Below are 26,879 nucleotides of genomic sequence, written 5' to 3'. Positions count from 1 at the left end.
ACTCCACAAACTAGACCAGCCTCTGTGACTCTGCTGTTCTCTCTGACTACAGCTCATTGTTCCAAGGCTGCTGAAATTAAGCGCGATGTTATGTGAAAACTTGTGAGGCCAGAAAAGTCTCATGTATAGAAGAGCTTCATATACAAGAGTATCCACATAGAAATGTTGATGATGACAAATGTCATTTTATCTATTTGTAAAAGCTGTTGGGCAAAACTTGGCAATTAGCAGCCAAGTTCGAATTTCAACAAGACATTTTTCAACAAGAATACTATAGTTTGAGAGGTTGGTGACTTTGGGTTTTTGGATCCACATCAAGGATTCTTTTGACCATAGACTTGCCTATCTTGGGAGACTATAGTCACAGTGTGGGAGCAGGACACAACAGTTTCTGAGAATCTCACTAAGGGGGAAAAGGCTGCTCCTGTAGAGGTCCCATATCATCTCTTGAGGTTATCTCCAAATGAAAACTAGCAGATTAGGTCCAATAGAACAAGATACTTCCATAAATCTTTTCCTCAATTCTCTAACCAAATAGCAATATCTCAATTTCCCATAAGCATGTATTAATATTTCTCAGTATTTTGAAAAGTTTTAAGGCCCTAGATTCACTTCAATTCAACCAATATTAATTAAAGTTTTACTATATGCAAGACATTGTGCTAAGCCTTGAGAGAAAAAAAAAATGTCTCCTCCCTTGAGGAGCTTACAGTCTAGTATATGTAACACAGTAAATATATATAGTCACACTAACTATAATGCGTGTTGGGTCTTTATAGGGAAAATACTCTGATTCTAGAGACTCTGATGTAAAAAATCTCAATCTACTACATGTTTTAACTTTGCAAGTTCACCAAACTGCACATACTTTTAACTAGATCTAAATATAGGTATTAAAAACAATTCCTATACACAGAAACTATGAAAGTATTATTGTTTTAATATAAAAGGAAAGGAAAGGATGTAGTAATTTGTGTCTTTGTGAATACATTTGCAATTCAAGTTTCATTATAAACACCATATCATGTTAGGATAAAGATGTTTTGGCGGATGGCTTTGCTTTCATGCAGATGTGAAGCTGTGAGGCCGTGGAATCATAGCAACTTGTGTTCAGATTCCAGTTCTGTCCTATAGATTCTGTGTGAGCTTGGGATATCACTTCATATTTCTGGGCCTCAGTTTCCTCATGTGTAAAAGGAGCTGAACTAAATTACTTCTGAGGTTCCTTCCAGATCTAAATCCCCAAATCTGTAAATCTAATTTTACCTCTTCCATGAAACCTTGCTTAATTCCTGTATGCCTCTCAGAAGTAATTTCTCCTTCCTCTGAATCAGCATAACACTCTATAAAACTACATTTACATTTTCCATATTCTTCCTCATTGTGAAAGTTCTTTCCAAGATCTTAAACTTCCAGAAAGTAGAAAACATGGCTTAAGCTTCCTTGTGTTATCCTCAATGCTGAGAACAGCATTGGAAATATCTATTTAAAGAAATTGAATATCTGTTTGAAGGAATGAATGGAATCTTGTATACATCCTGAATCGGCACTGAAAAAAGCCTTGGTTCAAACCCTTTTTCTTCCACTTACTGTGTAACCTTGACTACACAATTTAAACCTCCCTATGTTTCAATTTCCTCATCTATAAAATATGGGGTGAGTTTAGATGGTTTTTAAGATATCTTCAAAGTCTAAATCTATGACTATAATTTTTCTTTTTTCCAGTAATCTTTTAAGCAAAGCATTACTTACCTCAAGGGCAAAATAACTTTTCTTATTACATACATGTAGGGGAAAAAAGTGCACAGTACTCATGATCTTGAGTGTCAAATTCGCCAGGGAACAGAAAAATCACTTCTTCAACATAATAAAAATAAGGGGTCCATCATTTGCCTGGAAAAGTTGCCTTTCATTTGTTAAAAAGACAAATTAACAAAACTAAATCATGATTCAGCAGTTAGGATGCTTCCAAAGTTAGTTTGGACTTCTTTCACTGAAAAGGTTTGGGTGGTCAGAGGATTTTTGGCTTAGACTCATTGGAAACGTTAAAAAACAACAACAATAACAACAACAACCCAAATCTACCCAAGATAAACAACTTTCCTAAGAGGAGAAAAGGAAAAATGACAGGTTATTTTTGACACCTTTTGTATTAAGTAGCTGATATTCAAACAGTTTCTAGTTCAGTGATAATATAACTGGATTTATCTGCTAGGATTTATCTACACTCATGTTTTATAAATAGAACATATATAACAGGCTGCAGTAAGAATGCTACTTTTAGCCTTGTTAAGGAAAGGAAGTGAAGCCTCAAATAAAAGAATACAGTTCCACCACACTTTTTAGGAGTCTTTCTATTATTCTAGTTGGTAAATAATCAGTGATTTAGAATTTTGTCTGGAATCTCTAAACAGATCCAGAATGAGTTATGGTAACTGCAAATATTTCTAGTGTGCAAAATTTCCTACACTGTAGAGAAATGACCATTCTGGGCACCTTCCCAGAATCCCTAGGAAGGGTTTAGTAAAAGTAATAAAAACATAAAAACCCTCTTCCTCTTCCTTCTTCCCACTCTTTCCTCCCTCTATTATGCACACATTTTCTAGACAGAAAAACAGAACTATCAGAAAGTTGTTTCACCCAAGAGTTCAGAATAGTAAGCAGAACAGTGAACCACCAGTAGTAAGGCATAAAGTATACTGGTCTAGGAGCTGGAAATCTTCAGCCATAGTTACAGTTCTGTCACTAACTAGCTGTACAAATTTAAGCAAATCACTTAATGTCTTTGGGTCTCTCTTTCCTGAACAGTAAAATGGGGAGCTTGAAATAAATGGCTTTTGTGAGCTCTCAGAACTCTAAGCTACTAATTCTAAGTTATTCTAATCGCTAATTTCTCATCTCTTCAAATGAGATCATTACTTTTTCAAGCCTGAGTTCCAAATGCAGATTTTTATATCCTAGTTTCCTTATATTGTGCTTACTTCATCCCTTCTAGCTACTGACTGAGTTTTGGTGAGAGGTTGATTCTGTTTCCTACAGTCATGGTTATATTCTATAAGACATATTTTTAACATGGAGCTGCCTTTTCCCCTTCTTTGCTTTCTTCTCATCTCACAAACCACAGGAGCTATAGAGCTACAGCCAAAAGGGCCTGGGGACCAAATATAATGAGGAAAGGACCAGAAAGCTAGTGTTACTGATATATAGTGAATGAAGATAGTAATCTTTGTCTCTGGCTATGCTCAATAAACAAAGAGATTAAAAATACCAAATGCTACCCAGCAGCATCATTGGTATTAGTGAGCTGGGTTAGTGACTAGATATTTCCAGGGGGGCCAGCACACTCGATTGGAAAAGTGAGCATTGAGAGTCATTAAAACGAATTGCCTATAAACATCCCCTAAACTGCTAGGACCAGGCAAAGAGCATTTATTAAATGAATGTGGAAGCATTAATCTGTTTTGTGACTATTCTGGACTCTATTTCCTTCTTCAACATGAACTTCTTAGAGTAAGTTCAATGTAGTATACTGGCCAAATGCATTATGATGCAGAAGCTTAGGGATACACTATTTGTATTTTTTTTTTAATCTATAAACAGTATTTGTTTCCTGTGACTCATTTCCTTTCAAGGAATCATTTCATGAGTTTTGGGTTTTTTTTTAAACCATTTGCTCAAATGATGGAATTCAGAATGCTTGATAAGTAGCAATTATTCTACACACACAAAAGTCCACTCTTGAAGAGTCCCTTTCTTCTATGCCAAACTTTTTTCCCAAACACACCTCCTTTATTACTTCACTTAATTCTTGATAAGTAGGCAACTAGATGGCATAGTGGATAAAGCATGGAGTCAGGAAGTCTTCTCTTTACCTGGTCTTAAACACTTTCTAGCTGTGTGTCCCTGGATAAGTCATTTAATTATGTTTGTTTCATCTGTAAAACAGACTAGAGAGAGAAATGGAAAAACCACTTAAGTGTCTCAACCAAAAAAAAAAAAAAAAAAAAAAAAAAAAACCCAAATGAGACCACCAATAGTTAGATATGACTAAAAAACAGCTGAAAAACAAAAATCCCTGAGAAGTAGGGAAGGAAAAGATACTGTTGTTTTATAGCAGAGGGGAAAACCTGGCATGGATGCAAAATAATTAGTATGAGCCAACATATGTGGCAAGAGTGGAACCTGAACCCACATTTCCTGACTCTTAAGCAGGATGTCCTTTTCATTAGAATACACGGCCTTCTCCTATGTTCTATTTTCTCCTATTTTTTCCTCTGTTCTTAAGGCTAAAGGCCAATAGATTAAATAATAAAGAGAGGAAAAGGAAAGCTCTAGCAGGCCTAAGGACACTGAAGAGAAAAATTTTTGGTGAATTGTGGAAGTATAATGGTATACATAAGGCATACAGCTCTTCAGGAATTGAAGCAGCAAAAGAGAAAGAAGTATAAATTAGTGTCTCTACTGACTTTTTTCCCTAAATGGGAAAATCCAAGTAGCCATATTACTTATCTTCATCTGAGCGACTTGACTTCCTTTTAAACTCAAAATGGTCTTTTAAATCAAATTCAGTAAATACATATTAAGTACTAAATTCAATGCACTGTGGTAGGTATTGAAGATATAAAGAAGTTATAATCCCTGCTCTTAAGGAAATTACAAATAACTAAAATAATTAGAATCATATTCAAAATTTCAAATTTCAAAGTGCTGTAAGAAAATTGAGGAGGGTGGGAGTGCAAAAAGCTGAGGGAAGGATGAGGGTAATTCAAGGAAGGCTTCATGGATAAAAGAGTAGTTGTGAATAGGCTGAGACAATAATCTATCTTATCATATGTAACTTATCAAACTACTCAAGAATTACTTTCTAGAGCCAGAAAAAAAAATCAGTTGGAATATCAAAAGGTCAAGAATCTAAAAGGAAATAATGAAAAAAAAAAAATGGAAGAAAGAAGACCTAGCAGATCTCAAACTATATCACAAAGCAATACAGTAATCATTAAGCTCCTCTGCATAGTTAAAAACCAGAGGCTGATCAGTGGCAGAGATTAGCTGAACAATATAGAAAAGCAAACAAAGAGTAGTATAGATTTACAGAAACCCAAAGACCTCAGCTGCTAAAGTAAGGAGTCACTATTTAACAAAAACTTCTAAGAAAATTGAAAAGCATTCAAGAAGAAATTACTTATAGATCAATATTTCATATCATATATGCATAAGATAAATTGCAGGTGTAGACATGACTTAGGAATAAAAAATGATATCATAAACAAATTAGAGAAGCAAGGAAGAAAACATCTTTTCTAAGCTATGGTTGGTGAAGAATTCATGACCAAATAAAGAATAGAGGGGATCAAAGAAGATAAAATATATAATTTTGATTACATAAAATTTTTAAAGTATTTGTGCAAATTAATATAGTTGAAATTAGAAGAAAAATAATTGATTGAAAAAATTTTTTCTGTTAAATTTTTTCTGATAATTTTTTTTTGATAAAAACCTTACATATGTACAAAAATGTATGTATGTGTACATATATAAGTAGGTAGATACACATTCATATGGAACTTATTCAAATTTATAGGAACAAGAACCATTCCCTAATAGACAATGGGTCAAAGAACATGAATAGGAAATTTTCAAAGAAAGAAATTCTACTTATCAATAGCAAGATGAAAAATGAATGCTCCAAATTACTAATAGATAAATTCAAAAGAAAGTAATTCTAAAGTTCTAATCACAACCATCTGATTCATAAAAATCACAAAAAAGAAGAAGATAAATGTGTTGAAATGGCTGCAGGAAAGCATGTATAATAATACACTCTTAGTGAATCTATGAATTTGTGTGGTCATTCCAGAAAGCAGTTTGGAACTATTCTTCCTAAACCACTAAATTGTTGCATATCCTTTGACTCATTAATATCACTATTTGACCTTTACTCTAAAGAGATTTTGACAAGGCTCATCTAAGCATGAACATTGCTATAATCAGTTAACAGGAATTATTAAACACTAACCATTATGTAAGGGCTGGGATTAGAAAATAAAAGACAATCTTGCACTCAAGGAATTCCCAATCTATTGTGGGAGATAATATTTTTTTTCATTAGAACTTTTATTAAGAAAATGCCTAATTTTGTGTCCTTATTTCAGTCATGTCTGACTTCATAATTCCATTTGGAGCTTTCTTTTTTTTTTTTTTTAATATAAATTTTATTTTAGTGAGGCAATTAGGATTAAGTGATTTGCTTGGAGTTATACAGCTAAGAAATGTTAAGTGACTGAGACTGGATTTGAACTCAGGCCATCCTGCTTCCAGAGCCTGTATTCTATCCATTGCACCATCTAGCTGTCCTTCCATTTGGAGTTTTTTTTGGCAAAGATACTGGAGTGGTTTGTTATTTCCTTTTCCAGCTCATTTTATAGATGAGGAAACTGAGGCAAACAATGTTAAGTGACTTGCTCACTTGACTTGAACTTAGAAAGTGGAGTTGTCTTTAACTCTAGGTCTGATACCACCTAGCTGCCCTAGAATACATAACAAAGACCTTTTTTTTTGAAAACTGTGTTATATGTTTTTATTGTTTTTTTAACTCTTCAAAATAGTATTTTATTTTTCAAATAACATATATGTTTTGAACATTCATTTTTGTGAGTTCCAATTTTTTCTCCTTCCCTTTTTTACTTCCTCCTCCCCCAAACAGCAAGCAAATCCTGATATAGATTATACATGCACAATCAATTTTAATATATTTCCATATTAGTCATGTTGTAAAAGAAAAAATGACAAGAGAAAAAACTATGAGAAAGAAAAAGCCAACAAAATAAAAGGTGAAAATAGTATGCTTCAATTTGCCCTCAGTCTCCATAGTTCTCTCTGAATGCACATAGCATTTTCCATCCAAATTCAATTCAATTGGAATTGCCTTGAATTATCTCAATTGTTGAAAAGAGTCAAGTCCATCTCAGCTGATCATCAAATACTGTTGTTGCTGTGTACAATGTACTCCTCGTTCTGCTCACTTCACTCAGCATGAGTTCATATACCAAAATGTATTCAGCCATTTCCCAACTGATAGATATCTACTCAATTAATTCCTTGCTACCACAAAAAAGAGATGCTACAAAAACTTTTGCATGTATGAGTTTTTTTTTCTCTTTTTATGATCTCTTTGGTATATAAATTCAGTAGAGGTACTGCTGGAACAATTTTAGAGCACGTTGGGCACAGTTCCAAACTGTTCTTCAGAATGGCTGAATGAATTCACAACCCCACCCACAATGCATTAAATGTCAGCTTTTCCACACCCATCCCCTCCAAAATTCACCATTATCTTTTCCTATCCTCTTAGTCAATCTGAGAGGTGTGGGATAGAACTTGATAGTTCCTCTAATTTTCATTTCTCTAATCAATAGTGATTTAGGGCATTTTTTAATATGACTAAAATTGGCCAAAAAAAATTAATTAAAAAAAATAAAGGATGAGCAACATCTACAGCCCCATCTTTAATTAAGGACAACAATATTAGGTTTATTCATTTTAATTCATCTTTTATTTTAGATTAATTGCTATTTTTACCTAATCAACTAATAAAATCAATGTGATAGAAAAAAAAGGCTTTAATTTTTTCATCTGAAAATTGTTCATATCTTCATATCAATAGAGGAATGACTTGTATTCTTATAAATTTGAGTCAATTCTCTATATAGTTTAAAAATGAGGCCTATATCAGAAACACTGGCTGTAAAAATTACTTCCCAGCTTTCTGCTTGTGGGAAAACAACATGTAAACAACCATATACAGATAAACCATATATAGAACAAATAGGAAATTTTTCCTATTTTTTTTTAATAACTTTTTATTGACAGAACCCATGCCAGGGTAATTTTTTTACAACATTATCCCTTGCACTCACTTCTGTTCTGATTTTTCCCTTCCCTCCCTCCACCCCTTCCCCCAGATGGCAAGCAGTCCTTTACATGTTAAATAGGTTACAGTATATCTTAGATACAATATATGTGTGCAGAACCGAATAGTTCTCTTGTTGCACAGGGAGAATTGGATTTAGAAGGCATAAATAACTCGTGAAGAAAAACAAAAATGCAAGCAGTTTATATTCATTTCCCAGTGTTCTTTCTTTGGGTGTAGCTGCTTCTGTCCATCTTGATCAACTGAAACTGAATTAGCTCTCTTTTTCGAAGAGATCCACTTCCATCAGAATACATCCTCATATAGTATCGTTGTTGAAGTCCCTCTGTTGTTTAAACAGAGAGAAAATATTAAAAGAAGTAGAGAAAGGCATCTTTTGGAAGGTGAGAATTTAGCTGGGATTTGAAGGAAGCTGAGGAAACTAAAAGGCAGAAATGAGAAGGGAATATATTCCAGACACAGGGAATAATAAGTAAAAATGCCCAGAATGAAGAGAAATAGAGTGCCTTGTTTAAGGAATAGCAAGAAATCCCGAGTCACTGGATTGAATTATATTTGGGGAGGGGAGAAAAAAAAGTAATCTGTAAAAAGACTAGGAAAATGTGAAAATGATGAAGCATGATGCACATGTCTGAAAAAAAAAGGACAACAAACTACAATTTGGGGAATGACATATATTTTTGGATATAGCAAATGTGGGAATTTGTTTTGTGTGGCTATGCATATGCTATAAGAATTATCTTAATTCTGGTAGGGGAAATAAGTAGAGTTGGTAGAGAGATAAATAGGACTAGGAATAAAATTTCCCCCACAAAAGAGTAAAGAGCAGAAGGAAAGCCAGAATAAACCACAGACAAACAAGATCCCTTTGAAAGTTATATGCTGACTTTTCTATATGCTTAAATAGAAAAGCAAATTCTATATAATAGAGATGCACATTTTCATATGTAATATTTTTCTATCTGATGCTGTATATAATTTTTTTTTAATTTAGAGTAAAAGACAATTGGAAAAAGTATTGAGAGAGGGGTGAGGGAGGGAAAGAGGAAGAAGACATTTGAATTTCCTGCCAAAAAAGGAAATAATACATGAAGCAAGCAAGATGGGTTTGAAGGAGAAGTCAAGATATCACAATAGGAGAAAGAAGAATGAGAATGAAGCATATACCATAGGTCTGTTTGGTTGGAAAATACCATGCATGAAATGGTGAAGTATAAAGTTATAAATATAGGTTAAAAATAAACTATATAGGGCTTTTAATACAGGATAAGAGATTTATATGGCATTTGGTAAATAATGGTGGATCTTTCAAGGTTTCTGAACCAAGGAGTGACATAATGAGATTGCTATATTATAAATATTAATCCTAGCCTCTGGACCTAGCAGAACAAATTTAATCCCTCTTCCACGAGATAGCTCTCCAAAAACTTGAATAAGCAATCATGTTCCCTTTAAGCATTTGCTTCTTAAGGCTAAACATACCAAATTCTTCTAACTGGTCCTCACATGGCATCATTTCAAGATACTTCATGATTGTTACCTTATTCTGAATATTTGATAATATCCTTCCTAAAATGTGGAGCCCATGAATCAACCTAGTACTCCAAATGTAGTCTAATAATGGAAAAGTATGACAGAATTATAAATTCCCATAGTTTCTCCTAATGCAGCTTAAGATCATATTTATTTTCTGGAAGCCATATAATGCTGCTGACTTATTTTGAATTTGCAGCTCATTAAAATCTACAAGTCTTTTTAAAATTAACTGCTCTTTAATATACTCTTGTCCCTCCTATTTGATTCCTGCTTCTAAACTTATATAACTAATCTTTATTTATTTTTTTGGGAGGGGGCAACAATTATTTCATAAAATTTCACAATAATAGATTCAGTTCAATATAATTTTAAAACTTTTTTTGATTCCTGTTTTCTAGTGTGTTAATGATTCCTCCCAGTTTTGTAACATTTGCATTTATTATAAACACCAAGTTTTCAAGTCACTGATAAAAATGTTAAGCATTACAGGGTCAAGCAACAAACCCCTGCCTGACTTCCACATATCATTGATATGAGAAAATATGGCAAATGCTTTTCTAAAATCTAGGTAAACTATACTTACAGTCTAATCTTCTCCAAAGAGAAAAAAAAAGGCTTAGTACTTGATAAAGCCCTAATAAATCTCTGTGATCACTTTTTCTTTTTTATGTTTCCTCACCATTTCTTTAAAAATTCATTTAAGAATTTTGTCAAGAATTTAAGTCAAACTTCACTCATCTAAAATTTTATTCTTTTTCTTCTTTCATTTATTTTTTCCTTCTTTCTCTTTGTTCCTTCCTTCCTTTCTTTTGTTTTTCCTTTCTTCCTTTTTTCTTCCTTAAAATTAAACTATTTATTCATTTATTTTCTCCATAATCTTTTAAAGCCACGAATTCAGTATTCACAACTTCAGTTTTTTCCAATGCCCTGGATCTGGTGACTTAAATGCTTTAAGAGCTTCTAGATGCTCTTTTGTTATCATTTTATTCTATTTTTTAAATTTCCTATGAGTAGAGGAGTCTGAAGCAAAAAAAAAAAAATCATTGAGTTCTTCCCTTTCATTGATGAAGGATTTATGGAACAACACAGGTAAAAATCACAGCAAAATAAAAGACAGGCTGTAATCTGCATGTGTTAAGGAAGTACCATACATAAAATTATGAGTCCAAAGCATTTTATAACTCCCTCCTAGGTAGGGGCTATTTTTCACAACATGGTGTATTGTGTTTGTCTGTGATGCTGAATGAATTAATGAAATGATGAGGAGTATGTATGACAATGGAAATACAGAAGAGTTTGAAAAAGAGCAAGTACAAGTCATTAGTTAAGAATGTCAAACACTGGGGACTTGGCAATGTGAAAGGAAGAAAACTTGCTTTGGGAGATTAAAAAAAAAAAAAGAAAGATGTTTAAAAAAATGTTCACACAATCTTAAGATACAAAAAGACCTTAGAAGTTGTTTGTAAAGAACCAGAACTCTGGAGAAGTATACTTGAAACAAGGTGTTAACTCAGAGGAATTGATGAGACAATGGTTATCTAGTTTACTTATATTTAGTACTTAGTGTGGTGATGTAATGGTTCTCTAGTTCGCACATATTCAGTATGCTGTAATGATGTAATTGTAATATAAGATTGTATAATTGTATATAAGAACTGGAGACAGGAAGTCAGACTGGCAGACTGCTGAGGGAAACTGGGTCAGAATATGACAGATGCAGAATGTAAAAGAGACAATAAAGATTTTGGACGCTATTCTTGTCCATTCTGGTGTTGTCTATCCTGCTGAGACCAAGGCCCTTCCGGAGGACCTCCAGAAAGCTAGCCTGAAAATTACAGTTGTTGAAGTCTAATTTCCTGCTTCTATTTCTTAAATTCTTTCCCTGGTTTTCAAAATGAGATTTCTTTTTTTATTCATTGATTACTGTTGGAATTTCATGCTGAAAAAACTTCATGCTAAACTGAAATTCTGACATACTAAAAAGATGCAATTTAATCTTACATTTTAGTGTTTCGACTAATTTTAAATCCTTTTATTTTCAAGTATTTTGAAAGCAATCTAAAACATTTTCATTTAAAATTTTCTTTAATAATTGTGCTTCCACATGTGGAAATTGCTTGAACTTCACTGCAATTTTCTCACCATGTTTTCTTAGTTTACCAGTCAAAATAACAGATCTGGTAGCAGAAGCTTTATAGATATTAAGAAATTGGGGAGGGGGAAGTTGGGTTCTTTGTCATTGTGTATAATTATTGATCTAGTATTTTAATCCACTTCTGATTATCATGCTAGTGTTAGCTAACACTATACAGTTAACTACACAGCTAAGAGATGAGAAGATAAAATGAAGTTATTTTAACATTTATTTTTTAAAAAAGACATTCAGCTATTAAAACTGATTGAGATCCAAGTTCTGGTTTTAGAATAAATACCAAATATTTGGTTAATAAACTGAAGCAAAACCTCCAATTTTATTTTTCTCTCAAATGACACTTATAGAAAATATTACAATGCTTTACGGTCTTCCTCTGATTATATGACCTTTGTGGTAACAGAGAATGAGATGTGATTTTCCAAGGCCATTGAATTGAAAGGTTTGTAATAAAAACCCAGACCAGATGAAACCTGTCTGGCTTTGATACCAGTGATAAGATTTGGGCTAGGGCCATAGTTCAAATGAGGTTTGCAAGGAATCCAAATGACATTTTCAAAGTAGATTTGTAAATTAAAATCCAATTCCTACAAAAGCTGCATAATTTGTAATAACGTGCTAAGTAACACTTCAAATAATGACCCAAGAATTTACATTTAGAATTTTTCATTTTCAACATTTTTTGGTAAAATATATTTTAAGAATTTCTTTAAATATTTTCAGTTGCATATAAGTTATTTTAATAATCATTAAAAAATTTTTTTGAATTCCAAATTCTCTCCCTCCATTCCATCTATCCTCCATTCTTGAGAAGGCAAGCAATTTGATATCAATTATACATAAGAAGTGATGCAAAATATATGTCCATATTAGTCATATAGCAAAAGCAAACACAGACAAAAAATAAAACAAAAAAAATAAAAGGTTAAAAAAAGTATATTTCAACCTGCATTCAGAGTTTATCAGTTTTCTCTGTGGGCATGGACAGAATTTTTCATCATGAATTCTTTGGAATTGTCTTGGATCATCATCTTGATCAGAATATATAAGTTCTTTGTAGCTGATCATCTTAAAATATTGTTATTATTTTATACAATGTTCACTGGGTTCTAAGTTCATAGAAATCTTCCCAGGATTTTCTGAAAGCAATCCTGCTCACTCATCATTTCTTAAAGCACATTTGTAGTCCATCACAATCATATGTCACAATGTTCAGCCATTCCCAAATGAAGGACATCCCTGTGATTTCCAATTTATTGCCACTACCAAAAAAAATTCTATAAATCTTTTTATACAAATAGGTCTTTTTTCCTTTTCTTTTGGGATACAAACTTAGTAGTGGTAAGGCTGGGTCAAAGGATATCCATAGTTTTCATCTCTTTGGGCTTGGTTTGAAATTATTCTCCAGAATAGCATCTGTCATGTTACTTTTCTATCATGTTAGCCAATTTGAGAGGTTTCAAGTGGCAACTCAGAGTTGTTTTAATTTACATTTCTCTAATCAGTGCAGATCTGGAGCAATTTTTCGTGTGACTTTTGATAGTTTTGATTTTTTTCCCTGAAAACTGCCTGTTCATATTCTTTGACCCTTTATCAACTGAGGAATGGCTCTTATTTTAATAAATTTGGCTCAGTTTTCTATATTTGAGAAATGAAGCTTTAAGAATTCTTGTTTTCCTTCTAATTTTGACTCTATTAGTTCTGTTTCTGCAAAAACTATTTTCATGTAATTTAAATGATCTATTTTACTTATGATTTTCTCTATTTCTTGGCTGGTCATGAACTCTTTCCTTATCCATATTAGATAGACAGATAAGATTTTTTCATGCTCTCTAATTTACTCATGATGTCACCTTTTATGGCTATATCATTCATTCATTTTGATCTGACCTTGGTATTTGGGGTAAGATGCTAATATATGCCTAATTTCTGCCAAATTACTTTCCAGTTTCCCAATAATTTTTGAGTTTTATGCCCAAACTTTAGATCTTTGGATATATCATACACTAGATTACTATGGAAATTTTCTAATATGTATTATTATGCTTTTAACCAAATTATTTTGAATATATTTTTGTAATATAGTTTAAAATCTGGATCCTCTAGACTCTTTTAAAACATTTTTTCATTAATTCCTTTGATATTCTTTATTTTTGTAGTTCCAGATGAATTTTGTTATTATTTTTCTAGCTCTATAAAATAATTTTTTTGATAACATGATTGGTATGGCACTATATAAGTAAATCAACTTTGGTAGAATTATCATTTTTATAATATTGGCTTGCCTACCCATAAGTAATTAATATTTCTCCAATTGTTTATAGGGTTGTTTTTGCGTTTAAATTGTTTTATTATCTCGTTTATAAAATCATCTTGACAGGAAGACTACCAAATATTTGATACTGTCTGCACTTATTTTTAATGAAATTTCTCTATCTCTTGCTGCTGGGTTTTGTTGGTAATATATAGGAATGCTGAAGACTTGTGTTGATTTATTTTATTTCCCTAACACTGCTATAGTTGCTATATTGCTTTAGTTGATTCTCTAGAGTTTTCCAAGTAAACCATCATATCCTCTGCAAAGGATGTTTCCTCACTGCCTGTTTTTTATCCTTTCAATTTCTTTTTCTTGTCTTACTGCTATAGCAAGAATTTCTAGCACAATATCAAATAAGACTAATGATAATGGACACATCTGTTTCACTCCTGGATCATATTGGGAAGGCATCATTCAAGTTTGTCTCCATTAAAGATAATGCTTCTTCTTGGTTTAACTAGGTATTACTTATTTAAGGAAGATTCCATTGATCCTATGCTTTCTAGTGTTGTTAACAGAAATGAGTGTGGTATTTAGTGATATAATCATATGATTCTTTTTTTTACTAACATGCTGATCAATTATGCTGATAGTTTTCCTAATGTTGAACTTTCATTCCTAGTATAAATTTCATCTGGACATAGTGATTGCTCTTTATAATATATTGCTGCAATTTCCTTTCCATATTTCATTTAATATTTTTGCTTCAATATTCATTAAGAAAATCAATCTACAGTTTTCATTCCCTTTTTTCTCTCATTTGTTTAGATATCAAAACAATATTTGTACCCTAGCAGGAATTTGTTAAAACTCTTTCTTTACCTATTTTTTCAGGCAGTTTATATAGTATTGGAATTAATTTTTCCTTAAATTTTGGTAGAGTTTACTTGTAAATCCATCCAGTCTTGAGAATTTTTTCTTAGGCAGTGTATTAATGGCTTGTTCAGTTTCTTTACTTAAGATAGTATTATCAAATATTCTATTTCCTTTCTATTAATATGGATGGTTTATATTTTTCAACTAGTTATCCATTTCACTTATGTTGTCAGTTTTAGTGATCTATGACTGGGGGCGGGAAAACAATCTCCTAATAATTAATTTTATCTTAATTGGTGATGCATTTTCCCTTTTCATTTTTGATAATGATAAATTAGTTTTCCTCCTGTCTTTTAAAAACCAAACTAACCAATGGTTTGTCTATTTTATTGTGTTTTTTCCCCCTATGAAACCAGCTCCTAGTTTTATTTATTAGTACTTTTTAATTTTCAATTTTATTAATCTCTCCTTTGATTTTCAGGATTTCCATTTTGATATTTAATAGGCAGTTTTTAATTTGGTTTTTTAGCTTTTTTTTTTTAGTTGCATGTCCAAGATATGCTCTTCCTTTCTTCTACTGATGTATGTATTCAAAGACATAAAATTTCCCCTAAGTATTGGTATTATTGTGCAAACCACAAATTTTGGAATGTTGTCTCATCATTGTCATTATCTTTAATGAAATGATTCATTGTTTCTATAATTTGTTCACTAACCCACTCTTTTTTTAGGATTATTTACTTTCTAAATAATTTTTAATCTATGCTTTCATGGCCCTTTATTAAATGTTATTTTATTGCATTATGGTCTGGAAAAAGTATATTTCCATATAAAGAAATGAGCTTCTGAATTTGCCATCCCTCCTAAATAATACTGTTTTAATTTTCTTTGTAATCCAAAACAGCATCTGCCATTTCCCATTTACAGGTTTAGTAGTCTAACTATTGTAAAAGATTTAGGTTGTAAAGCTACAATCAATAAATGACATATGTTCTGTATGTAGCTTGTTTACATATTTTATACATTTTTTATCTGATTTTGTTGATGAATTCTATATGCATATCTGTTAGTCTTTTTAAAAAGCATTTCTTTCTTTTCACCAAACAGGCATAATTCCTATTTGCGCATCCAGAATTTCATTCTTAAAAGCTCCCTATCTCTCTTGAATACAGTTTCTGTTTCACAATATTTAGCAATTGGAATCCACCATCTATCCTCTCCTCAAATAATGTTGAAATATGCTGTTCCAAAATATAATGATTGTGTTATGTTATTTTTCTTTCTTCTTTTCTATGGTCAAATAGTCATTTGTCCTTAAGATTCCTGGTCTTTCTATTTCAGTAACCAGTTCTTCCCTATCAGTTAGAGTCAAGTTTGGATTAAAAGGCAAGTCAAAAAAATCATCGGATAGTTTGCTGATGTACTAGCAGATGATGACATAGCTAATGTTTTCCATCACTGCAATATCATGCTTCCATGGCAATACATTTCCTGTTTCCTTCCTTTTTTATTTTGGCAAGGCATAAAGATAAGAAAAAGATGTGCTAACCAAAACTCTTGAAATATTTCTGACTGCATCTGATGGAAGCAGCATAAATTACTATGACTATGGAGAGACAAAAAAGCTGGATTCTAATTCTATATTGATGACAAAATAATTGTGAAATTAAGCAAAAAACACTGAATTTCTCTGGTTCACTTTGTTTTAACATATAAAATAATGGGATATAACTAGATTATCATTCTATATTCAACAGCCTTTTTTTTTGTTCAGCTCAAAAATAATAATCAATGAGTATTCATCATTAAAATTTTTTGTGTATACCAAGAAATGAAATCACTTCTATCTGAATTGTTTTAGGAAGATTCTGAAGATCAACTGGCAGAATAAGATACCAGACACTAAACTCCTTTCTCAAACAAAACTGCTCATCAATTACAGTCATGGGAAAGATTAAGTTTTAGAAATATCTTATTCTTTCAGAATGATATGGGAATAAATATACAAAGATATGAATCTTCTAATTTATGAAGTTAGTCAAAAACTTCTGCTTTAAAACAATTACAGTACCACAGTTGAGAGCCATAAATGCCTATTCTGACTATAGTCCCCTTCTCTGTTTGAAAGTTTGCCTCCATGACATCTCACAAGCTTCAACATCTGCTATAATGATGATTGCACTCCCTAGCATGTGGACTCAGATACCTTAGCATAACAGCTAATGCACAAATTTATTGACTATGCTGTAGGGAAAAACAATCAGGTTTCCATAAAACAAAAAATTGGGAATTGTTAAGGACCATGCCTAGGTGAAAGGGCAGGTCAATTCTCTGAGAGCCTCCACAGCTATGAATCATAAATTTGAAGGAGTTGCAAAATAGCCTTCTAACACAGATATTTCTTGTGGATTGGGAATGAAATAAATTGGAGGCAAGAGGAGAGAGGTCATCTTAATAAAAATTACATCTGAGCAATATATATTCCATTTACATATGGCTCCCAACATAACTTGTTTGACTATAGGCAACTCATTTATACCCTTTTCTCAGTATACAACTGGGAATTAATAACAGTGTATTTCCCAAGTTTTGAGTTATAATTGGAGAAAAGTCAGTCTCTTGTAAGTAAATGCATTTATGTAATTATTGAACCTTGAGGTGGAGAGCCACTATCTGCAAAGAGTGTTGTTGCCTATATATTTAATATTTAATAGATAGGGTTAGACTCTTAATAGTAAATGATCTTCTGAAAGAAATTGAAATTAATAGGAGTGGAAAATTTTTGAGAAAGCAACAGGATCAGAAAAGTATCTAGCACAAATGTAAATGATTCTACTGAGGTATGAGCAAACCTAAATTCTCTGAAGTTTCAAGTCAACTGTGGGTTCTTAATTTGATGTTCTTCTTATACTTCCACTATTAATAAAATCAGAACCATAAGGTTTGAACTAGTTTCCAAAATATGAACTAATAACTGGAGAAGTAAAATTTGAGAGATTCTACTAACTTGTATGAAGATATCTTTTGTAAAAAACTGTAGCAAGAACTTCTAAGCATTCTATTTGGAACCTGAGAAGCAAATCTACAAAAAAAAAGGGGGGGAGGGGACCTAATGCAGAATGTCCAAGAAAAGAAGTTGCACGAGTGCCCACAAATATATGGGTCACCTAAAATCCAAGAGAAGATTTGATAATAAAGTGAACATTAAAACTGGGCTCTTCAAATATAAAAAAGCTTGATATCAGCTATGTTGTTGGTCATATGATTATTATTGCACAACTTTGATCATTTACTTCAAAATATCTGTATATTGAGCTTTCTCAGTTATGTTGGTGTGAAGTAAACTTCCTTTCTAAAATTAGTCCATAACTTTACATATTGATGCTATGGCTTGTACATATTATGTATTGTTGTATGTACATTATAAGTACAATTATATGTACATAATTATGATTGTTCATTCTTCTTATTCATAAAATAAATTGTCAGAAAATGTAAAAGTTTTTTCTGATATTTTACCTAAACTTTTCCTTTGTGCTTACCATATTCTCTCCTCTAAGATAATTGTGTGTCTATATATGTATGTGTGCTTGTATGTGTCTAAGTATAGATATAATTTTCCTCATTAAGCTCTTAGCATCTCAAAAATAGAATCCACATCATAAAAATCTTTGTAGACCCAGAACTTGGGACAATGCCTTACACCTAGCAAGTGCTAAATAGATGTTTGTTGAGAACTAAATTGAATAATGCTTCCTTATGAATAGAAAAGGGAAGCAAATTCTCTAAGTAGAACAATGAGATGCTTATTTCTGTCCTGGGAATTTATCTTCCAAGTCCAAACATGGTCCTTGCTGCTTTCATGAAATTTTTCAGCAGAAATTCTTAGATACAATGACACCCTGAGAAATTATGACAGACTCAATCAAAGCACATATTACTGCAACCTCACCACTACATTGGTTTGTCATAGTTAATATTTTACAAGAAACTTGACTCACCAAAAATAGATTGAAAATACATTTCTAAAAATAAATGATGACTATGAGCAAGTGCCCATATTAAGAAAACTAGTTGGGGATGTGAATATAATTCCTACACATAAATGTATTCTATGGAATAAGTAAAGTAGATGCTTTGATCACCAAAATTATAGTACAAAGAACTACCATTCTAGCTATCATGCTAGCTTCTCTGAGTGTTGAAGTGCTGATTTTGAAGTAACAAAACAATTAGGTTTCTAAATGCTTTTTAAATAAAATACGTCAGTGCAATTATATATATATTTTTTTATATTTATATATGTATGTATGTATATACATATTCACTCATACACTCACTCTGAATTGACTTGTGTCTAGGCCTCTGCTTATCCAAATGAAAACCAGTCAGGATGAAGCAAAACCTAAGGAGTGAGTCTTTCTAAAAGGATACTAGCATCAACTCTTCCCAAACCAATCAGAGGACTATTGTGAGAGGCATTTATTTCATAAATGTTTCATATATATTTGATCTAGAGGGGGATTTAGAGGTCACACAGAGCAACCATTCATTTTGTAAAGGAGGAATCTGAACCCAGTGAGGTAACAAGTTTTTATTAAATGCTTGCTATATGTCAGGCTCTATGTGGTTAAGTGCTGCAAATCCAGAGAAAGGCAAAAATCATCCCTGCCCAAAAGGAGTTCACATTCTAATCAAAGAGACAATATGCAAACAACTACATATAATATTGATCTTAAAAGTAAATTGCATATCTCACAGGGAAAACACTAGCATTTAAAGGGAACTAGAAATAGCTTCTGGCAGAAGATCAGATTTTTGGAGAGATATGAAGGAAGTAAGGGAAAACTAGAGAAAGTGATGAAGAAGGAAAACATTCTAGGCATGGAGGACAGACAGAGGAAATGCATGAAGCTGAGAGAGTATCTTGTTCTAGGAACTGCAGAGACTAGTGTTACTGAATTTGTAGCATACATATGATCAATCAGTGGCTACTACGTGCCAGGGACTAGATTATGGTAAATATTGGGGATACCCCCCCAAAAAAGACATAAGAAAGTCCCTTATCTCAAGGAGATCTTGATCTGATGGAGAAAAATAACTAGCATTTGTATTAATGCCTACTATGTGGCCAGCACTGTACTAAGTGTTTTACAAAAATTATATCATTTGATCCTCAGTTGAAGAAATTGGGCCAGAGAGGTTAAGTGACTAGCTGGAATAGCACTCAAATCTTCCTGACTCTAGGTTTAGTGCTCTATCTACTATGCCACCTAAGCCTGTGAAGGGAAATAAGACGACTGGATAGATAGAAAGGGAGCAACATGCCTAGAACAACCAACAAGAAGTATGAAATGCAAAACAGGCCTGTAGTTACATGTACAAAGCATTGAAAAGAAAGTCCTAGAAGGCCAGGGGTAACATACTACTTAGGTGTGTTACTTTATGACACATCTATGCATTTTTATGTATTACATACATAAAAAATTCTTGGTTTCTAGAAACCCCAAGGATTTCTATTCTTAAAGAACCCAGGTCTGTGAAGAGACATTTCAGTAAGGAAATTCCCTTTACCAACTGCTATGGAAGTTATAGGCTTAGAGAACAGACAGGAGCTACTGAGAGGGCACATAAAGAACTGAACATCACAGAACCAATAAAAGTCAGAAGTTGACTCTAATTCCTAATTTTTTTTTGTCTTCATGGAATCTCTAAGCATAATATGCTTTGATTTTTGTTTGATATAAAAAAGAATGGTGACTGAAAACTGTGGATGTTTTATTTTATATTAGAATTTTACAAATTTAGAGCTAAAAAATATTCCAGAGGTAATCTAATGCAAGGCATTTTACAGATGACTGTAGACTCAAAAGTTAAATGCCCAAAGTCATAAAGGTAATGAAAATCAAATATGGGAATTGAACCCAGAACCTCTCTTAAAATGTAGTGCTCATCTCACTATATCACATTGCCTCAACCCAATATTTTAAAGAATGGCACTGGAAGGCAGATAATATATAATGTTTGTGAAATTACTAATAACCCTTTGGAGGAAAAGTATTATTTTTATTATTGTTAATCTGCCTAAAACATTGTACTTCTTTACTTAAAAGTCCACTGAATGCTCTTGTCAAAACTGGAAAAAATATGATTTTTTCTTTTACAAGCAAAAAATAAGTAAGGCTCTTGGGCAAAAAGTCTAATATATCTTTATATCTTATTTGTGCATCCTTATTTTTTACAAGCCTATAACTCCACATATGTAAAATGAAATAATTTTTAAACCAAATACAAAATATAAAATATGCATTTTATATTGGTGAATTACATCTTATCCCTAGGTTAAGTTCAACTAGAATTAGCATTCCTTAGGTAATACTCTAACCCACCCAGCTTGAAAAATAACTGCTCTGAATTTGATTTGCCTCCACTTCAGTCAGTGGCTAAGGAATACCTTTTCATATCACAGAGCTGCATACTCACAACTCCACTTGACTAAAAGAAAGGAAATAACTATCATACAGAGATATCCATATCTCTATCTTCTACAAATTTTCTTTAAAATTCATGGTATTTGGGTTGTTTTTTTTTTTTTTTAGAAGCAACAGTTTTCCACTGAATTCTTTTTTTCCCTCTATCTTTGTCTTCATAATCCAAGCTCCTGATATAATCCCAAGGAATTCAAAAGTCATTTTGGCAGTTTTGAGGATTTCTCCCTTCAATACACAACACACAAAATAAATAGGGTCTGTCCCTCCAATACACAATTCGTCAGATAAAGCTTAGCACAAAGCACTGAGGGAATGACCTACTTGTCAAGGAAGTAGTTTCTCTACCTAAATTACTAGAATACCCTGGTAAGAAAAAAAAAAAACACAGTTTTATCACAGAACATATCCCTATTTAAAAATTTTAAAAGGTAAAAATATGGATTCTTATTCATTAATTCATTAGCTGTTTTTTTTTTCTGAATAATATTTTCTAAGACAGTTCCCAGATAAGTATCTTATTTGCTCTATTTTAAACATAGTTTAAACTCCCATAGAACTCTGATAGCTCTTTTTTGGAATAGGTCACATGGTTTCACATCAATTATATTAGGATCACCTTAAATTTCCTACTAGCCTTAGTATTCTGAAGGATAGGTTCATGCTCCATATCCTTCATAGCAATGGGCCTTGCAAAGGGTAGGTTCTCAATAAATGTCTGTAGAACATATTTTTAAAGTATTAGAAAGGTTCTAAGCTTTATGTGATAAAATGACAGAAATATATGGCTGGATGCCTAATACTCTTTTGCTAAAGCAAATTTAATCCTGCTGAATTGCCAAAGCTTTAAAACTTTGTTCAGACTCATTTTATAGCCTTTCTGCAATTACTAGGATTTAGTTTTTGAGTTGTAAAGCAAAAGAGTTGAATTGGACAAGCATTTTATATTCCTGAATTACATCTTATCCCTAGGTTAAGTTCAACTAAGGTTCCCTATAACTCTTAACATTCTATGATTCTTTGAGAATATTTTAAACAAGAATGTTGCAGTGATTTAAGAGCTTTGGGCAGGACCTAGGACAGCAACCTATAAAATTCAGGTTTTAAAAGGCACAATTCCACTTTATATAAAACATAGTTACACTTTCACAGCCAGACAAGAGACATATATAGAAAAGTGTGTGTGTGTGTGTGTGTGTGTGTGTGTGTGTGTGTGAGAGAGAGAGAGAGAGAGAGAGAGAGAGAGAGAGAGAGAGAGAGAGAGAGAGAGAGAGAGAGAGAGAGAGAGAGAGAGAGAGAGAGAGAGAGAATGTGTGTTGATTGCGTATATCGATAGATAGAGATAGAGATATATAACAAAGTTGATGGTGCATTCTGGAGAGCAAGAAAAACTTGAGTACCAAATTCCAAAGAATCACAATTTAATCCAGTTTTACAATTACCTAGATCCAGCCTAGAACTTCATATAAGACATTCCCTGCATTATGGGGCCAAGCAGAAATGAGAGAGCATGTCTGGGAAAGTGTGAATTCATTTTTTCATAGTTATTGCTTCTGGATTTAAAAATTAACTTGTGGGCAGATTTTTTTATTTTAAATAGAACCAGTAAGGGAGAGCATATTTATTTTTAATTTTTGATATCTTCAGCTGAACTTCCTTAAAAATGAATTAAGTTCTAAGGTCAGCTTACAATTTATATAAAAAAATTGGTAAACAGACTCAAAAACTTAGGGTTGGTGGTGGTTGTTTTTTCATTTTTGTTTTTGGTAACAGAACGGCTAAGCTTTTCTCAATAGCTAGCATAAATGACAAAAGAAAAAAATCCAAAGAATAAAGAGAATCCTAGAAACATTCTTATTCTATTGAAAAGCAATAAGAATTTCTGAACAAAGGAAAGATTTTGGCCAAAAAACCTTTGCCAATTTTTTCTCCACAGGAAAACTATATCAAATGATTTCTAACAACATGCTACATGGAAACAATGAGGATCTCCTCGAATTCCAAAAGGCATCAATTGGGTGATGTGTTTCCTAATAGAGTCTTTGCTCATTGGACCAGCAACACAATTGGCAGTTTGTCTGCTAATCAAGCTGCACCACCTCTGACCTTCTAGAACAGAAGCCCCAAATTGCATGAAATACTAATCAGCAGAATGAATGAAACATTCCACAATGAAATAATCCCTATTAAAACCAATAAACAATCCACTTTAGCCTCAGCAAGCTGCCAAGCCTTTTAAAACCAATTACTTCTGAGAGAGACATTTCCTACCCAACATGAACTATTGATTCATGTTTCTATGCAGAGCAGCATATCTTATCAAGTTACATCTTAAATGCATGACAAATTATTTGGTGCTTGTTAGGGTACAGCTTCCCCTTTGCTGCCATCAATAACTTGTTCTTAGCAGTTTCCCTACTGACAAGGTTAAACCTGCCTATCACAGCAGCTGTGCTTTGCCACCTGTTCACCTGATCTCCAGCCAAGTTGGTTTGCTATTCTTAATACTCTGGGATTAAGTGTTAATTTCTCAGTTCTTCAAGCTGATAAAAGTTTCCAAATAGTCTACATTTTCCACCATTGTTAAACAATGTGTAGCTTTATTAACCTCCTCATAAGGATGTGCAAAAACACAAAGCAATGCTGTATCATGTTCCAAGGTACCGTCTTTTCGCTGTGACACTGGTCAGACCAAAGGGCAGGGCCAGATGCTTGCAGCTTTGTAATGATCACTGCACATATGTTTAGGAAGAGTATATTCCTGTGATTAAAATCTCCTTCTGCTCCTGACCCTCTAGGCAAGCATATTTAATTTCACTTGCAATCCATAGGCCCACTATTAATAATGTGTACTGCTTCCAAATGTGGTTCAATTTGGAGAAAAAAGAAATATAACCACAGTCCCTCCTAGGTAGTGGATGCTGCAGAAGCACTAATTTGATGATTCAATTAATAATATTATGTACCTTATTCTCTGTAAGGAACTATAATAGACACCATAGAGCTATACAAGGAAGTATAAAGGTACATACAGTCCCTGACTTCTGGGAATATACAATCTATTTGGAAAAATCAAACATATACACACACAATGACACCAAAAAAGAGTGCTTATTTCTCAAATGAATAGTACAGAAAATAAGGGCTATAGAAGTTTACCACATATGTTTCTAAGGACATCAACAAGTGTGCTTCTGTACAGAATCTCTACCAACATTTTGCAAGTCATGCAACTAGATAGTACAGGACCTAGAATCAGAAGACCTGAGTTCAACCCTCTGTTTACCTCAGTTTTCTTATTTGTAAAAGGAAGATAATAATAGCATCTACCTCCCAATGAGATAATAATTGTAAAGTGCTTCGTAAACCTTAAAGTGCTATATAGGTACTACTACTTTTATTATTTATTGCTATGGATGTTCATTTCACCAAAATAAAGAAGTTATAATACCAATAGTCAATGTACAAATTTCCTAGTATATTGAATATTTATAATATTTTGTGTTTCATTTTTTCTTTTAAAAAATAGTATTTTATTTTTTCCAATTATATGTAAAGATAGTTTTTAAAATTCATTTTTATACAATTTTGAGTTCTAATTTTTGTCTTCTTCCTTCCCTTCTACACCCCCTCTTTAAGATGACAAGTAATCTGATAAAGGTTATATGTGTGCAATCATATAAATATATTTCTATATTAGTCATGTTGTGAAAAAAGAAACAAAAACAAAAGGAAATAGCCACAAAGAACAAAACACAAAGAGAAAAAGAGGGAGGGAAGGAAAAAGAGATGCGAGGAGGGAAGGAGAGAGACAGGGAGGAAAGGAGGCTGAGAGGGAGGGGAGAAGAGGAGAGAGAAGGAGAGGGAAAGGAAGAGGGAGAGGAAGAGAAAGAGGGAGAGGGTGAGGAAGAGAGACAGGAAGAAGAAGAGGAAGAGGGAGAGAGAAAGGGAGAGGGAGAGGGAGAGAAATAGTATGCTTTGATCTGCATTCAGAGTCTATAGTTCTTTTTTCTGAATATGGATAACAGTTTTCATCATGAGTCTTTAGGACTTCTTAAATCATTGTATTGTTGAGAACTAGTCTATTATAGTTGATCATCAGACAATATTGCTATTATGCAAAATGTACTCAGCTCTGATCACTTCACTCAGCAACAGTTCCTGTAAGTCAAGGTTTTTCTGAAATCTGCCTGCTCATCATTTCTTATAGCATAATTGTGGTGAGCTTTTTCTTCTCAAAACTTCTCTCTTGCCTTGCCTCAGAGAGAGGGCTTCTGGCGTAACTCTGCTGAAATCTCGACTTGTAGCTTCTTCACTCTGAAACTTCTTTGACTGGCCCATTGAAGCTCTATTTATGCTCCTTCAAGAGAGGGATTGTGGGTTTTCTCCCATAGTGCTCTCTGGCCCAAAGAGCTTCAAGGGAGGGGTGAACTCCCTTGAAGTTACAAAGTTTACTTTGTGAAGCTGGCATATTTGTGAACTCCAATGAGTAAAGGTGTGAACACAAGCCTTGTATTAATTAGTTCTACTTAGTACCTTGTTTCAGGTTCTGCCCAAAACATCTTCTTGTAAGATTAGATCAACTCTAATTAGTTAGCAGTTTGTAAAGATTCCAACATCCCCCCCTTTCTTTTGTTTTTGGAACATAGGATGGTCATGACCTCCCTGATTTCTCAAGGAGGTGCAAACCCCCAAAAAAGGTGATCACGCCTTTCCTGACACCTCAGGAAGGGAGATGAACACACCAAAGGAAATAGGAAGTCAAATTAGATTAACGGGTTTCTGAAGGGGTATACATAAATCCATCGATATGGGCCAGAACTTTGTAACAGATATACATGGTATACATAAATCCATCAATATGGGAGGCATTACACATAATTTACATAAGCACATAGCAATATAACACAGGCTAGTAGTAATGTAACAACATGAATCAACCTGAAAATTTACACATGTCCATAAGTCCTAGAAATAGTCCATAAGCAATCCATTGTCCATTAGTTCATGTGCCAGGAATCTAATAATTCCTGTAAGCTCTGAAGTACTGCAAAAAGTCTCATCAACAATTTTTCATCTTAAGGAATCCAATGATTTTTGCTGGTTTTTCAAGAACTAAAACAGTTTCATCTTGTGTTAGGAAATCCAATGATTCTTGAAGATTTTAAGAGTCCTTTTAACAGTCTCATTGTCAGCCATCTGACTCTCCATCTGTGGAAATATAAGCAGATCCTCTTCCCCAAGCAGTTAACCTAATTCCCTTCTATTTACCAAATTTGGGATTTCTCCTCATCATCTGGTAATTACATTGGAGCCATTTGCACTGGATATTGCCTTGTTGTCTTAAAAGGGTTGTATTCTCCCCAACTGTAATCCTGATTGCTTTTCTGTTGGTTGATGACATCAAAGTCCTGAATTTCTAAAATCTCTCTGGGTGTAACCTCAGCTGCTATCATGCCCCACCTGTCCTTTGATTGATACTTTGGAGCTGGGTCCTGCCTCTCATTCCTCTGGGTCAATATACATTTAGAGGCCCAGTGAAAGCTCGGTTACATTTTGGACATGGGGTTTTGGGTTTTCTCTCACCCTGTCTTCTCACTCTATCTCCATTTCTACATTGGGTTCTCAAATGTCCAACTT

General features: G+C 33.1%; 1 protein-coding gene across 2 annotated transcripts in view; it reads right to left on the bottom strand.

The window, feature by feature from the left end:
- Positions 1-26,879, bottom strand: part of SNX29 (sorting nexin 29) — a 692,162-nt gene that overhangs the window by 36,636 nt on the left and 628,647 nt on the right. The window contains exon 21 of one of the 2 annotated variants that reach the window (XM_051962964.1): positions 6,188-8,255. The exons of the other annotated variant lie outside the window; for it this stretch is intronic. Coding sequence (XP_051818924.1) covers positions 8,216-8,255 — 40 coding nt within the window. The 3' untranslated portion in view covers positions 6,188-8,215. Of the gene's footprint in view, positions 1-6,187; positions 8,256-26,879 lie in introns of those variants that run through there. 2 annotated transcript variants of the gene reach the window in all.

This window comes from Antechinus flavipes, chromosome 1 (assembly GCF_016432865.1).
Source record: "Antechinus flavipes isolate AdamAnt ecotype Samford, QLD, Australia chromosome 1, AdamAnt_v2, whole genome shotgun sequence".
In the NCBI taxonomy this organism is placed as follows: Eukaryota; Metazoa; Chordata; class Mammalia; order Dasyuromorphia; family Dasyuridae; genus Antechinus; species Antechinus flavipes.
This window is presented reverse-complemented; position numbering and strand designations above follow the sequence as displayed.